At 45.7% G+C, this 16,601-nt stretch overlaps 1 protein-coding gene across 1 annotated transcript; it reads right to left on the bottom strand.

Moving 5' to 3' along the window:
• Positions 1 to 1,818: 1,818 nt before the first annotated feature.
• polr2a (RNA polymerase II subunit A) lies at positions 1,819 to 15,886 on the bottom strand. The gene is given in 30 exon segments (XM_035148349.2): positions 1,819 to 5,086; positions 5,089 to 5,418; positions 5,586 to 5,735; positions 5,833 to 5,946; positions 6,047 to 6,233; positions 6,321 to 6,524; positions 6,619 to 6,801; positions 6,914 to 7,018; positions 7,105 to 7,205; positions 7,296 to 7,503; positions 7,629 to 7,892; positions 7,984 to 8,189; positions 8,591 to 8,696; positions 8,789 to 8,960; positions 9,152 to 9,335; positions 9,475 to 9,697; positions 9,809 to 10,012; positions 10,106 to 10,200; positions 10,328 to 10,496; positions 10,580 to 10,789; positions 10,896 to 11,106; positions 11,333 to 11,457; positions 11,567 to 11,699; positions 11,780 to 12,000; positions 12,089 to 12,250; positions 12,335 to 12,616; positions 12,737 to 12,910; positions 13,042 to 13,178; positions 13,269 to 13,401; positions 13,821 to 15,886. Coding segments are annotated over 30 exon segments (5,895 nt in total). The 5' UTR covers positions 13,908 to 15,886; the 3' UTR covers positions 1,819 to 4,271.
• Positions 15,887 to 16,601: the final 715 nt, after the last annotated feature.

Below are 16,601 nucleotides of genomic sequence, written 5' to 3'. Positions count from 1 at the left end.
AAGGAGGAATAACCGAAACCTGATTGAATCAGGACTTGAAGTGGAGGGAGACTTCAAAAGCAAAGCAGGCTTGTTTCAGAAAGTAAATACCAAGCTAATAAAACCAAACTAGCAACTTCTTTTGTGTTTCTTTCTTTGAAAAATTACAAAATGTCTTCAAAATCCATTAAACTCCTCTTCCTCAGCTTCCTCACCACTACTTACTCTGGGATAAATATTATGCCATATTCCTGAAACTCAGAAAAGATTTGAAAGGTTGAAATCTAATAAAAAAAAGGTTTAGCATGATTTAAATTAAGTTTTGAAGTCTGATCTGAAACTCTCAAAATGAGGGTGTGAGAAAAAGTCAGGATCCCGGAGGCCGGGGCGTTTGCTTGTAACCTTTTTGTTTGCTTTCGTTCATTAATTCAAATACTTTCTGTAAAGCATAACTTTTTTCTCTTTAAAAATATGATCCCAGACTCTCACCAGGCAGCCTCGCATTAATGACTCACTCCACAGTTGGAAAATATCGCCATAGCAACTGACCCAAATACAGTTGTTAGTCACGCATGGTTTCCCCAGTTAAACACGCCTTTATGTATGTGCAAGTGTAAGCAGCACATCAAGGGGTCGAGTGATTCATAATTTCTACAGGTGAACGTTACACAAGGCGGGGGGACCCACTGGGTGAGCCCACTGATTATCTCCTCGAGGGTGTGTATACTTACTATAGATGATATCATCCTCCTCACCAAACAATTTAACTTATCTATAAACATCACGCCCTCAAACGAGGGTCCTTCCAAGTTCATAAAGTCCATGTTCCCGCTTTGAGTTGAGAAAACGCTGAGTCAGTTGAGTCTGTGACTGGAATTTTCCATTTCACGTACGACTAAATCAACTGAAGTACATTGGATGGTTTAGAAAATCGTTTTTTTAAGTTTAACCAATTAAGATTTTTAACAAAACCATTTAAATACTGTTTACGCAACTAAAGTATCATCGTCGCTGCAGTATTGTCAGTTTCCATTGATGCATTTTGAACTTATTCATTATCTTATCTCCTATAGGGGCGGTATTTAAGAACCCCTCACACTTTAAAGCAGAGGTCACTTAGACAGACCCAGGATCCGAACCTGTAACCGATAAATCCTTGAGAATTGTTCAATTCTACGTTCAATTCTACGCTAAACGACAGATTTTCACCTCAGATGGTTGAAGTGACTCAGCAGATAAACCAGCCTCCAATAATCAATATGATCCTGTTTCTAGAAGATCTGGGGCCAGTGTCTTCATTATTAGTTGTGAATGAGCCTGATTTGTTAAGGAGCAGGTGGGATCACAGCACCCCCAGGTGGATGGGACATGTTAGTTTCACTCTATATACATATATTTATATCTATATACAATCTGAAACGTGCAGTACCTTTACTTTTGCCACTTTAAGTGCATTTTGTTGTATGTAAGTAAACTTCAGTAATGTTTACAAGTACATTGATAGAAAAAGTCTGTCCTCTTGTTAAGTTTTATTTTTTTATGCTTTTCTGCTATAATTGATTGTAATCAGCATCAAGCATTTTTCACTCAAGATAAATGGGCCTTTATCAGACCTACATATTATAAGACGATCAATAAAGGTACTTATTATAAAAATAGCATTATACAGTATCTATGTTTAGATGCTATTTAGTGGTTTCAGCTATAATTCAAACATTTTTCAAGATGTCTAAATATTTTCACACATCAGATTTTACCCACATGTGAAATAAATCTAGTCAAATACTTTTTCCATTCCCCAGACAACATGTTACAAACGTGTGACAAAACAGGCAGAAACATGTAGTAAAACTTTTATTCTTTTTCCAAGTCAAAAAACAAACAGAACAAAGATACAGAGAATGAGATAATGAATCGATTTCTATACAGTGGCAATTTTAAGTTAAACCTTCCTTTGCCCAGACGTGGCGTCCTTCCTCCGCTCGAAACCCTGTCTCACCTCTGGACACACGCTAACCGCACACACATACACACTTTCAATCATTCATACACCCTGGGAGTCCCAGCGCCCTGAATTGACCGGACGGCACACAGTTAAGACGACAGGATTGGATGCAAGCATAGTGGACAAAACGTGACATTTAAGTGGCTTAAAAGGAAACAAGCTCCACCACAATATGAACGAAGTGCAGCAACCAACCAACCCTGCTTCATCTCAAAGGCCAGAGGATGCGTCCCTGTCAATTCAAGACGACCCAATCGGAAGCAACGTTTCACAAAATTAGACGAAACACTTTCAAAAACAGAACGCAAAAATAATCACTGGTTGCATTTTTTTTTTACTTCCTCGGGACTCCCAGTAGGATCAGATACATCCCCCACCCTCCCCCACGTCACTGGTACGTACACTGGAAGAAAAAAGAAACACTGATTTCAGAAATGAGGATGACTTGTGGATGAAGAGAGAAGAGGGAGGCGACCCAGCTCATCCAAAAATAATAAATCAGAAACCGCAACGAATGATCAAATTGGAACGAGGAGGGAAAGGGGGGGAAAAAAATTGTTCCATTGTCATCAAGCATACAGACCAAACTGGGTCGAGTCGTGTGAGAAAGCACCCATATTCAAAAGAAAGGTCACACTAATGTAGTGGGTAAGGTTTATTTTTTAAGAGAGGCCCAAAAGGGATGTTTCTTTGGACGATCTCTGCTTAAAAGAAAAATAAACAGTTTCACTCTGTTCTGAAGAAAAAATGTCACAACTTTTTGTTTTGTCCATGTAACCGAAGCGATGCCACAACCCGGCGGCAGCATGCGACATTTTCGTACAACTGTTCGTGAAAAGAGCCGTCGCTATGATGGCTGGACTATTGGGGGAGAGCAGAGGGAGGTGGAAACAAAAACAAAAAAACGCACTCCCCTCCGTCCCCTGCCCCTTCATCCACAGTATATGAACACGAGCCTCCTGCATACAAGGTTCACAAAGTCACCAAAAGCAAACAAGAGAAACCCCCCCCTCAAAAAAAAATAATAACAAATTGAAATTCTTAATTTTTCTCTATTCATATTCACACAGAATAGCAGTTAACTTTTTCTTAAATAAACTGAATAGTCCAAATAAACCTGGGTACACGTCAACTATTAGAAATGGGACGAAGATTATCAAAGAAGTGGGAGGGAATCCAAAAAGACAAATTTCAACCTAAAGTTTGATTAAAACGCATTAACATGTGCTACTCATGCAAAACAATGACAGAAGCAGCAACGCCAAACTGGTATCCCTCGTCCGTGTGCGCCCCAGTTCATCCGAGAATCAAACTTAAAGACAGAATAATAATTCTCACGATTATTTTCTTCCATATAAATCTTTAAATTCCCAATGTCATGGGAAGAATAGTATCTGGAAAAGTTTTTTTAGTTTTAGTATTTTTTTTTTTTTTTGCTTTTGATGCACAAGTCTGCAAAATGGTAGAGGACAAGAGGATGCTGGTGGGTGCATTCATGACATCTTTGAAGTTTTGTCTTTGGGGTGTGAAGGCGGAAGATGGGAGGGCGATGGGTACACGCACCTACGTAGTTAACGATGTTCAGAGTTAAATTTCCTTCCAAGCCAGTTTCTCTCTCCTATAATGTATATATATATATATCATCCAACTCGCCGGCAGACAATCCGACCCATCAAACACCTAAAACTCCATCTTCTTTTACAAAATGCCACCAAACCTGGCAGCAACTGGACTTTAACAAAAGAAGCAAAAGGTCTAACAAGATACACCTTGGTGAAAAATGCAGTAAACAAAGTCTAAACCTTACCTCCTTGATTTTCTTTAGAGCTTATGCTTTAGTGATGAATACAATCCACTCAGCTTTTCAAAAAAAGGCTTTTGGCAAAGTGTATGCTTTCCAGCAACGACTATACACCCAACATTTAGAGAATGAGAGAGAGACTGGATGTAATACACTAGAAAGTTAAAAAGGGACATGTTCTCCCCCTCATGTGTTCACCACATCCTCCTCTCCTTTTCATTCCCTCTTGGGATCTGCGGTTTTGCTTCAACATCCCATGTGAAAATTAAAAAACTATTTCAAAAGGCAGCCTTTTTTTTCCTTCAGGCAAAGCAGTTCAAGTCTTTCACATCATAGTTTTATTTTTGATTTTTGGGGGGCAACAGTTGGGACCCCTGTGGCTAAAAACACTGCCACCTCCAGCTGGTTAAAATGCGCTGTCCTTCAAGTGTCCTCCGTGAGGTGACACGGGGTTTTCAGGTGCCCCTCCTCCTCCGCGGTGGCTCATCAGTTGGTCTCCTCGTCGCTGTCGTCGGGGCTGATGGCCGGGCTGTAGGTGGGTGAGGTGGGGCTGTATCCAGGGGAGGTGGGGCTGTAGGTGGAGCCTTTAGGACTAGTTGGCGAGTACGTAGGAGACGTGGGTGAATACTTGGGTGAGGTTGGGGAGTAAGTCGGGGAGGTCGGGGAGTATTTGGGGCTGGTGGGGGTGTAGGTGGGAGAGGTCGGAGAGTAGGTAGGAGAGGTGGGGCTGTATTTCGGCGTCGTTGGGGAGTAGGTGGGAGAGGTAGGGGAATACTTCGGAGATGTTGGGGAGTACTTTGGAGAGGTAGGGGAGTACTTGGGAGAGGTGGGAGTGTACTCCGGGGAGCTGGGGCTGTATGAGGGTGAAGTCGGGGTGTATTTGGGGGAGGTGGGGGAGTAGGAGGGCGAGCTGGGGCTGTATGAGGGCGAGCTGGGTGTGTAGGTGGGTGACTGCGGGGTATAGCGCGGACTGGAAGGAGAGTATGAGGGAGAGGTTGGGGAGTACGAGGGAGAGGTGGGAGAGTAGTTGGGGCTGGTCGGGGTGTAGTTGGGGGAGGTTGGAGAGTAAGAGGGCGACGTCGAGTAGGAGGGGGAGGTGGGGGAGTAACTGGGAGAGGTGGGAGTGTAGTTTGGTGATGTGGGGCTGTAGCTCGGACTGGTTGGCGAGTAGGAGGGAGAGGTAGGGGAGTAAGAGGGGGAGGTGGGAGAGTAAGAGGGGGAGGTGGGAGAGTATGAAGGTGAAGTGGGTGAGTAAGAGGGGGAGGTGGGAGAGTAGCTGGGTGATGTCGGGCTGTAACTCGCGATGTCGGGCTGTAGCTTGGCGAGGTGGGAGAGTAGGACGGGGAGGTGGGGGAGTAAGACGGGGAGGTGGGGGAGTAAGATGGAGAGGTGGGGGAATAGGAGGGAGATGTGGGCGAATAGGAGGGAGAAGTTGGGGAGTAACTGGGCGAAGTGGGGGAGTAGGAAGGAGAGGTCGGGCTGTAGTTGGGGCTGGTGGGGGAGTAAGAGGGAGAGGTGGGGGAGTAGGAGGGAGATGTTGGGGAGTAGCCTGGGCTCTGTGGGGTGTAGCCACCAGGGGACCGAGGCTCGTAGGCCGGTGAGGTGGGCGAGTAGTTTGGTGACATGGCTCCACCTGGTGATAAAAACAAAGAACGAAGAGTTAAGAATGAAGAAAACAAAAAGGAGGAGTACCCCATGGCTCCATCCTTGGGCTACTATTAGGTCTTACGCACGTTAAGGATTTAAATACACTTTTGTTTTGAACGAACTCATGTTTCCAAAATGTCTGCAGTGTCTAACCTGGAGACGGGATGTAGGGGCTTGCAGGTCCGGGAGAACCTGGGGAGCCAGGAGTCGGGGACCAGGCAGGGGAGTAGCCGGGAGAGAAGCCACTTGCGTCTGATGCTGCGCTGGGAGAGAAACCGGCTGCACCAGGGGTCATGCCGCTTCCTGGAGGAGGAAAGACGAAAAGAAAGGGGGGGAAAAAAGTCAGCGAATGACAACAGACACAAGGAGAAGAGCCAAAGACTCCTGCACATATACTCACCAACACCAGGAGACCAGGCGCCGTAGGCTGGTGTAGCCCCAGTGTTCCACGGTGTCATGGCGGGTGACATGCCACTCATGGGACTTGCCACTGTGCCAAAGAACATTCCAGTGGCTGCAAAAAAAAAGATAAGAAAACCAAACATAAATTTCATAGCACTCACACTATATAGGAAAACAAAACGGCAATGTACCAAACAAATCTCTCCACTTACGTCCAGCCACGCTGATACCAGGCATGTTTGTGGGAATCTCCATCCCGTATTTGCACTTCTCAGCATCCAACAGCAAATCAAAGCAGCCGGTACCGGCCGGGGCGAGCTGGCCCAGCATGATGTTCTCTGACACCCCCTTCATGGGGTCACATTCACCGTGTGCTGATGCCTCCATCAACACATCCACCTTAAGAGGGGAATGCAAAAAAGAGGTATTGAGAAAACAAAGTCTAGTTTCTTCTAAAAATCATTCAGTGATTGATTCTCTTCTCACCGTCTCTTCAAAGGAACACTTCATAAGCGGTCCTGTGTCTTGACGGTTGATGCCGTGACGTGTGATGGCCATCAAGTGACCGCGGCAGGTCATGGTGTCACAGAGCAGAGCCAAGTGACGGTAATTGACGTAGGAACCGTCAAAGGAGATGACGTGGTTCAACTCCCTCTCCAGAGCCTTTCGCACAGCCTCAATTCCCAGGACCTGTAAGAGAGGAGACAGGGGAGGAGACGGAATGAATATCAACGACAACTTACTACAATTCTACTGTTTAGACAAAACCAGTTAGTGTTTGTACCGTGAAGATCTCCACAATGTCGTTGGAGGTGGTTCTGACGGGATCCACGTCCTTCTCGCTCAGGACTCTCATGAGACTCACTCCGTCCGTCTCCAGGATCCACTCCTGCAGGGCCTTGAACTCACCTTCCTCGGTGATTATGATCTTCTTCTTGTTGTCAGTCTGGGGCAAGTGCATGTACACCTGGAGGAGAGGAGGTTGACCATTGACTCAGAGCCACAGACAGGTACGTTTTTTATGTATGAATAGTGTGTAGAAAATAAACTACATGCTTTCACTTTGTCTAATCTGTTACCTTGCTGATCTGCTCAATGCCTTGTAGGGTCATGTCCGTCAGCATGTTGGACTCGATGCATCTCAAGAACACGTCGTCGTCCATTTTGTCCACCACCTCCTCATCCTAGACCAGGAAAATGACGTTATTGGCAATTTGTCCCACTGCGGTGAGATTGTATTATTATTATTGAATATATCATCATTACACACCTCGTTGAACTTGTTCTCGTCGCTGTTCATGATTCTGATTCGCAGAACGAGCTTCTCAGCATTGTCGTCATTGAAGATACAATTCAGATCATCTCCAAATCCTTCAGAGAGAGAGAGAGAACCACGATGAAATCAGGGGAAAGGGCTTCACTCACTCAAATTCAAAACGAGAGCATGTGTAAGTAACTGACCTGCATTGATCTTCTCTGCGATCTGTTCCATAGTTAGTTTGCGATCAGTCATGTGCTTGCGGTCAAGCTCGATACGGAGCAGCCATGGCGAAATGCGTGTCACATCAAAGTCGGGCATTTCATAGTAGACGTTCACCCACTCCTGGTCCTCGGCCACCACGGTGTTCTGGGGGTTGGGGTCGTAGTATATGGCAGTGTTGGCTGTCACCTGAGAAAAAAAAAAGGCACATTTTAAAGCTTTAAATAAGGATGAATTTCTTTTTGCTTTAATACAATATCAGTATCAGTATCATTAGCACATAAGGAGGAACAGTCCAGTAATGTGAAACTGACCTTTCGGAGTGTGGTGTGCTCCAGTCGACAGAGGATGTCTTTGGCCCTCTCAGCGTCACGTGCAGCCTGACCCAGCAGGAAGACCGTCAGCGAGGGCGTCTTGGGCCTCTTGGAGATGTTGATCAACTCCTTAAGACGAGGCACACCAAGTGTTACGTTCTTGGCTGACACACCGGCGTAATGGAAAGTGTTCAGGGTCATCTGAGTAGCTGGTTCTCCCAGCGACTGAGCAGCCAGAGCGCCGACCATTTCACCTGGGTGGGCCTGAGGAAGAAGAGGTAAACGTATGATCATTGTTTTGAAATAAAAGAATAATAATAATGTCTAACTGTCTCACAGAGATCTGACAACTCACAATGGACTGGTTGAACTTGGTCTCAATCTCTCCCAGCAGCCAGTCGAAAGCCTCGGTGGAAAGGCGGAACTCCTCCGTCATGCGTTTGGAGCAGAGCGTGGAGCGCAGGTGGATGTTGAAGAGCAGAGTGGCGTTCTTCTGGGCCTGTCGGCTCAGCGGGTCCTCGCCGTTCACAATCACCAGCTTCTTGCTAAGATCTTGAAGACCTGAGGATCAGAATACAAAGAGCTTGAAACTCATGAGGAGTAACCCGGGGAACAGTTGTCTTTTTCTTCTCACTGTTATTCCACTTTCCTTATAGTAAGAAATTAAGCTAAACGTGATAATTTCCACACTTCATAAGACTTCTTCTAAGACTTGAGCTGTACTTCTTATGCAACAGCTGTGGATTCCCCTGCTGGCTTTACGTGGCTTTAAAGAGCAGCTGAGGTCGAGCCACGACTTCTTAGCTCTAATTCTATTTATCCACGTGGTTCACAAAATCCTGTAGCCAAAGATATGAAGTGGCAACTTTGCTGAATGCATTAGCAGCCAATTTAAGTGTAAGTGGAGAAAAAAGTGGCCAATGATGTCGAATATATTCATGCCACGTTTGTTTTTGGCTTACCCTCGACCACTCTGAGAGGATTCAGGTCGGTTGGGGTCCGAGCGTTGATGCGGAAGATCTTCTGAGCATTCCAGATCATTCTGGCCAGGTTGCATGGCAGCACCACCTGCAGGCGAGGAGAAATGTTGCATTTTTTCCCCACTGTATGAGCAGTAGATTCTTTAAAGAGCATAAGTGTGCACAGATGTGATCAGTCACCTTGCTGTCCCCTGTGGGGAAAATGGCCCGAAGGATCTCCCGGTCCTCCTTCATTTGATCAAACTCTCTCTCCAAGACACTTTGCACATTGGCGTTGGTCAGGACGTCTTTAACCACGTCCTCCTGCAGCATCCGCCTCAGTGCGCGCTCATTAGTGCAGTCAAATCTGAACCTAAACAGAATCGACAAGAGACAAATGTTAAACCACTGACTATACACAAACAAACAAGGGATCAACGCAAGTTAAACCAAACAAAGGGAGGTTCTTTGAGCCTGAATATCAGGCTAAAACAAACCTCGGTTTGTTATTAGACAACACTTAAACTGTAGGTGTGTGTGTGTGTGTGTGTGTGTGAGACTCACTTCTTTTCAAAGGCCTTGTGTGAGGGTTTGAGAGTTGCCAGATTTTGGAACTCGACATTCTCTCCTGCCAGGCCGTCTTCACCGTAGCGCAGCTGGACCACCTGGTTGATGGAGTTACGCACTGTGCCGTCGTACTTCACCATCACAGACTCCATAGACTTGATCAGACGACGCTGGATGTAACCTATTGGGGCAGAGACGATTTTCACATTTAAAACACTGAGTAAGTCTGGTCATTACTAAACAAAAGTCACTAACGGCACAACTCCATAAATGTATGAAATTGTTGTTTCCCTATTTTCTTCCCAGATGCTCAGACTCACCAGTCTCAGCAGTCTTGACAGCTGTATCGATCAGACCCTCTCTGCCTCCCATGGCGTGGAAGAAGAACTCAGTTGGTGTCAGGCCAGCCAGGTAGGAGTTCTCCACAAAGCCTCTACTCTCAGGACCGTAGTCATCTTTAATGAAGTGAGGCAGCGTGCGGTGTTTGAACCCGAAGGGGATTCTTTTACCCTCCACGTTCTGTTGCCCCACCACAGCGATAACCTAGATAAAGGAGGGAATAACAGAGGTAAAGGGATAGTCAGAACAACTGTATCCCATTAAATCAAATTCATCTATTGTGAGGTAAATATAGTATACGGTTGACTCTCTTACCTGTGAGATGTTAATCTTTGAACCCTTAGAACCGGCCACCACCATGGACTTGAAGTTGTTGTACTCAGACAGAGACTTCTGGGCTGAGGATCCCGTTTTGTCACGAGCGTCGTTGAGGATACGATTGACCTGGTTCTCAAAGGTCTGCCTCAGTGTGTTACCAGGGGTCGGCTCCAGCTCGTTGTTGTGGGCTTTCTCGATGACCTGGGAGGTGGAAAGCAAAGGTAAATTACATTTTCTGGACTAAAGTTTCCCCTGAACAGTTGGTCAAACTGTGCAGAAATTACATGTGCTTACTTCTATCACATCCTGTTTGGCTTTCTTGATGGTATTCTGGATGTCAAGGTAGGTTTTGGCATCAGCAATGGAGTCACCGATACCAATGGAATGACCTGGAGGAGATACGAGGAATAAACTTGTAAATATGGAAAACTACAATTGATACAAAAGGTTTGTTGCAAAATCATTCAATACCACTATAAGAGTAAATAATATGTATTTAAATGTGACTGTTCTCACCCTCGATGAGCAGCCAGTTGTTGACTACAGTCTGAATGTTGGAGTAGAAGAGCCTGGTGATGTCGTGGCCCATCTCCAGGTAGGAGATGTGGACAAGGGAGCCGGCTGAGGTTCCGAGCGACTTCTTACACAGGATGCCCATGATCAACTCGCCATTCTCCACGATGACCTATACGAGTAGAATGTGAGGTTAGTTGCACTGTCACCACTTTCTCTTCATTGAGCTATACTGAATTGTTCACGGCTTCGTACCTTGGTGTCCCCTGGTGAGATGTGTTTGTAAGGACCGCTGTCCTCCTCGTCGGGGTGGGTGCTGTGTGTGCGGATGACGTTGATGTGTCCTGGAATGATGAGACTGAAGATCTGCTTGCCTGTCCACAGTGGACGTGGCTTGATGATGGCCGGTTGGGGCATTTTCCCGTCCCAGGTGGAGAGGAACATGAGGAGGTTCATGACTTCCCCCTGTGGTGGCAAAACGCACAGTGAGTGGAAAGACCCTGATGAAACACATGAAACCACCACTACATGTTCTTGAGGTTAATGTGCGAGTTGCCACCAGTGTCCTTACCCTTTCTAAGAAGACGTCTCTCTTTGTGAATTTGCGCACGGCTGTGAGTGTGTCCTGCACGATACCCATGACGGGCCTGTTGGACTGGGGTGTGACGATCATACGTGGCACCATGGCCAGCTCCTGAATCTCTGCCCTCGTCTCGAGGGACTGAGGTAGGTGGAGGTTCATCTCATCCCCGTCAAAGTCAGCATTGTATGGGGTGGTGACACTGGAGGGAGAAGAGAGACTAGGATGTTAAAGTCGCTAAACATCATTTGCAAACACTTATTACAGCCATTTGTATTCAGACCAAATAACAATTTACAACTAAATTAAATTGAAGGCAATAACACAAATCATGTCTACGCCAAACTTTTTAGGAGTGTGCTCAGGTATTAAATAAATTACTTTATTTAAAATGTAATACAAGACTAGGTCTGGTCTTCATATGGTACCTGAGGTTGAGTCGAAACGTGGACCAGGGCAGAATCCGAACCCTGTGCCCCATCATGGACATTTTATGTAGTGTAGGCTGTCGGTTGAAGATGACGATGTCACCATCACACATGTGCCTTTCCACCTAAACGGAGATAAAGAAAACAGTTTTTGTCAGATTGAAATAAATCTTTAAATAAAAGACATTCCGAGTTAAACACATTGTTGCTAAACAAGTGCTTTGTATTTCTTGCCTTGTAGCCGATCTGCAGATGAAGGTCACTTGGTTTGGGATGGAAGCGCAGGTCAATTCTGTCTCCGTTGTCACGAATGATGTATTTGGCTCCTGGGTACTGGCTGTTGCCTCGTCGCACCAGCTCTTGAAGTCTAAGAAAAGTCAGAATTGGTAAGTAAATCTGCCGCCATCAAACTTTTCAGGTTTTTACACATCAAATACGCTGGTGTACCTGTCAATGTTAAAGGGTGTGACAATTTCCGGGAAGGTCATGTTGGCTGCGATGGACCGCGGTACGCCCACTTGGTCGATTTGCAGGTTGGGGTCTGGGGTGATGACAGTTCGAGCGGAGAAATCCACACGCTTGCCCATTAGGTTACCTCGGACTCGCCCCTCCTTTCCCTTTAACCGTTGCTTAAGGGATTTGAGAGGGCGGCCAGATTTTTGCATTGCCTGAGAAAATAAAACATTAAAATGTCAGCACACATTCTTTGGGTTGATATCTGACAGTATGTTGAAAGGCACCGAGGTTCTCACGTACCCTCGGCAGGCCGGGCAATTCATTGTCCACCATTGTGGCTACGTGAAACTGAAGCAGCTTCACATCCTCAGCTATGACGTGAGCCGCTGCACCGCTCTGCTCGTTTCTTCTCAGTTGGTTGTTGATCTTAACAATATCAGCCAGCTTGTGGGTCAAGTCGTCCTTTAAAATAGAAGTCAGTTGTTACCCAATAGTGTAGATTATAAACAACAACCAAACCTTCAGCAGCAGATATCACTGTCTTACCTGGTTGCGAGCAGATCCCTGCATGACGACTGCAGGCCTCACAGCCAGTGGAGGCACAGGCAGCACAGTCAGAATCATCCATTCAGGACGGGCGAACTTGGGATCCATGCCCAAGATGAAGACCTCTTCATCAGAGATGCGCTTGAAGATCTCGTGGACACGCTCAGGATTCAGCAGGATTTTCTTCTCCTGTGAGTCTTCATTAACGTGTTTCCACTCAGCGAACAGCTCCAGGCCAGAGCGTCTGATGCGTGGCTGGTAGCGCCCACAGCCACCGTGACCCTGCGTAGGACACAAAGCAAAGAGTGGAGGTCAGATATGAGAAATCAATGACATGAGCAGGTCAGGAGATGTTGAGAGCTGAAACACACAGTAACTATGACACAGACACGACCCAAATACCTTCTCTTTAGAAATGTCCTCCTCTGTCTCGTGTTGCTCCATTCCAAATTTGTTGTCCATCTCCTCCCCTCCTTCACAGATGTTTTTTCCTTTGCACAGCTCGTACACGTGTGTCAAGCGCTTTCGTGGCTGCCCTTTAGATTTTACCAGGATATCTTTAATCTTTGGGTTGTTCTGCAGGCAACAACAAATGGAACAAATCAAGCAACAAAACCTCAGAAAAATACGACTGAAATTATACATTTAAAATATCAGTGTTTAAAATTAAACAGTGTGTACTGTAATATGCTGAATATTATACTTACATTATCCACTAATAGCTTGGAGCAAAAGAAACACACACATCGGAGAACCTTCATGATCTTTGTTACGAAGCCGACATGGAAAACTGGCTTTGCCAGTTCTATGTGTCCAAAGTGGCCTGGACACTCTGTCATGTTGCCTGAGGGAGCATTTCAAAACATGAACTTAGGACACCAGCTTACTGATCAATAACACGTTATTAGCATGAAATGCTAACATCACACTGTACCTGCACATGTCTGACATCTTCCCGTTCTGTCTATGACACCTTGTCTTGGGTCCATAAGGCCGCCAAGTTTAGGACGTCCTCCTTCTGTTGTTTCGGGGTACTTGATCCCCCCTTCTGTGACGGACAACCGTTTCTGGAGAAGAAAATAAAGCTAAGCTAAGTATGTTGTCGCTTCGATAACCAGCACTCAAGTCTTAATAATCAATTCAAGCATTAAAACAGTACAAATTGTGTTTTAAAAATAGAAATCAGTTTTAATAAGAAAATGTTACATTACAAGAATAACAGGGGGCTCAGCACATGAGATAGCTTGGATAATGTTGTGCTTTAAGTTTGTTCGAGCTTCCTGCAGCATGCTAGTTAACACAAGCTCCACTAGCCTGACACAGCTAGCTAGGCTAGGCTAACAGCAACAGCAAGAATTCCCATTGTACGCAGAACCATGTCTTCTCTGTATGTGTCGAACTAGGACATTAGTCGCTATAAGAGTGTGCGTGTGATCGGTGTGATAGTCAACAAAAGAAACCCCCGCTCCCCGAACAGAAAACATACAAGCTCATCTGGGCTGATGATGCCGAACTGAACTCTCTTGATCGTGCGCAGTGGGCATGCGCTGTCGCCGGAGGGCGGTCCGTGCATCCTGTCTATTCAAAGAGACGCGTCCTTCCTCGGCACGCCGCTTTATGAGCAGGAACAGTCGTTTAACGGCCACCACGGCTCCGGTCTGGCCGCCAAAAGGGACCGGAAAGGCTCCGGAGGCGATATCCCACGGAGCGCAGCTGGAGGCTGCCGTAGTGGAGCAATTAATAGTGTTTTTGATCCAGATGGTTTAGACCGAAACGCTCCCCCCTTTTTTTAGGTCTAACCTCTGTGGCGCTCTCAGCGCTTGTGAGCGCTGAATGGACCAGCGCTCTGTTATATAGACCGAGCGCTTGCTACGGGGCTGTCCACTCAAAAAGGCAGGGGCTGCCACTTCGAAGCACGGGGCGTGGCTCTCTGTAGTAAAACGCTCATTGGCCATTCAAGACGTTCACGTGAATAATTCAGTTTGTCACACGCACAGCCAATGAGAGAGCACGTTTGTTCTCTCGACGAATCAGAGCCAAAGGCGGGCGTGATTCAATCTGAACTCCTCTCTATTGGCTTTCTTCAAACCAAGTAGGCGGGACGTTGATTAATTTGCATCCGGGAAATGAATATTACATTTGCCCGCGCTCTATTCGTCTGCCACGTCATTAATATTAAGTAGGACAGGAGCGGTGACCAATGGCCGCGAGGAAACGAGCCTCATTAGGATATTTTCAACAAAACCCTCCCAGTTTCCGATGTTTGCCGAATGTGTCCGATGTGGATTTCTCCCCTCAGAGCAAAATAAAAAAAACCTCTGTTGTCTGCTTCGTCTCGCTCCGGATCAGCCTGAGCTCTAAGAAAAGTGGCCGAGGCCTGTACAGAGGCTCCATCAAACCGGGGGAAAGTGTCGAAACACACGATGTTTTCATTCCAAAAACACTGTCAAACGGATTATTCCTCGAGCCTCGTCAGGGAAATATCGTCGTGTCGGTTTTACGCCCCGTGAATTTTGGGATCTGCGGGACTTCGTCACAAGCCTCGCACTCGCCCGCGGACGCCGGCCGGGCAGCGGAGTGGATTTTCCCGTGCGGCCCGCAGGAAAGTCCGGGAGAAGCCTTAAGTGTTAATTTAACGTCAACTTGTGAACTGTTTTGACTGTTTTTTCACACGCACGCGTGTCGCGTATTGAATTCATGTCAGATGATGTCGTTCTGTTGTCTTTACGGATTTCTTTTTTTGTGAAAACGTGGAAGTGTGACCTAGGCCCCTTTTCGAAAGCCATCCGGAATACCGTCGTTTTGGCGGTAGTAACATTTGCTCGTTTAATAATTAACCTACCGATGTTGTAATTGCCCAAAACGAGTTATTTGTAAACGTAAATCAGAAGCTAGCTTGATGATACTGTTAAATTTCAACGTTTGCTATATATTAGCAGTGCTGCTGGAGATGTGGTTAGCTTAAAGTACTTAGCTAACATCGACGTTATGTTCCCTGCTGCTTGTTCACTATTTCACTCATCCTATATATTAGCAATGTAGCCTTTGATAGCTAATAATAACGCGATTATACAGTGTTGTGTCCGGAATGTGCCATTTTATGTCGGATCGAGTAGCCTGATTAGGCTTAAATATTGTGGGACAAAACGTTCAGCTAGCTGCCCACCAGTGAATACTTATCCGATTAAATCCCCCGGTCTTGTTAACGAGCTTTCGTCCCATCGTTGAGACGGTGGTGTGCGGGTTTTGTTTACGGTGGCGACGAGGTTTATTATCACTATATTACAGTATATTACTGTTTGCGGGATTAAGGGACATGCTACAGGAGCTAGCTTAGTCGGACTCAACATGGCGGTGTCTGAGGATAGTCTTCTTGTTGTGAATGAGAAAGATGGAGTCTGGAATATTCTTGTTGACTTCCTAGTTCAGTCCTAGATGTGTGTATTTCCCCTAAAAAAAATCAACAATTCGCTCCGTGATCACACACGAAGCGACACAGTGAGGGTTCGATGTTACAACGTGGCCGGGCGATTACATTTAAAAGCCGGTTAGCCAGTGTTTCAATAGTCTGGGCTCTTCGTCACTGTCGAAAGTTGAAGCCATTTTGCTAACTACAAGCTTATTGGTCTCGCACTGGAAGAATGTGGCTTCTCGCTGTTTAGCCAGTACGTGGTTATAAGCTAATAGTTTAATCATCAATACTCTTAGCATCAATCTTGTCTGCAGATTAATTAGCTGGTTAAACAATAGATTTATGCGGTTAGCTCCTTTGCTAGTTACATCCAAGGTAAGTGAAGAAACGACGCTTTGGCTGCTGCTGGTTATTCAAAATGTCCAGAAGCAAAAACAAAAGGCACTTTGTTATTGTCAGATTCCTCCAGAGAGTGAAGATCTTTATCATCCATATTCAAGCAGAGATACGTGTTGTGGTAAAGGTGCTGAAATACGTCTGTGTCGCCCCTTTGTGTAATTACAGTAAAAAAGGAAGTGCAAGCAAAAGCCTGACACAATATCGGAACCACTCCACAATATATACGTGCTGTGATTGCCTGATGTCAATTTGTAGTGTTTATAACATGTATGACTCTGTAATAGTGCTAAAAAAGACAATGTTGTAATTCTTGCTGCCATTGGATTAAATAAAGACACTGAACCAACATCACGACTGGGTTGATTTATTCCTTCCTGCACAATTGAACCAGCACATTTGTGTAAAACTGTGTGACTGGTATCTCGTGTGTGTGTGTGTGTGTGTGTGTGTGTTCGC

This window comes from Hippoglossus stenolepis, chromosome 23, assembly GCF_022539355.2.
Source record: "Hippoglossus stenolepis isolate QCI-W04-F060 chromosome 23, HSTE1.2, whole genome shotgun sequence".
In the NCBI taxonomy this organism is placed as follows: Eukaryota; Metazoa; Chordata; class Actinopteri; order Pleuronectiformes; family Pleuronectidae; genus Hippoglossus; species Hippoglossus stenolepis.
Note: the sequence above shows the minus strand (reverse complement) of the source record. Positions and strands in the feature narration are given on the sequence as shown.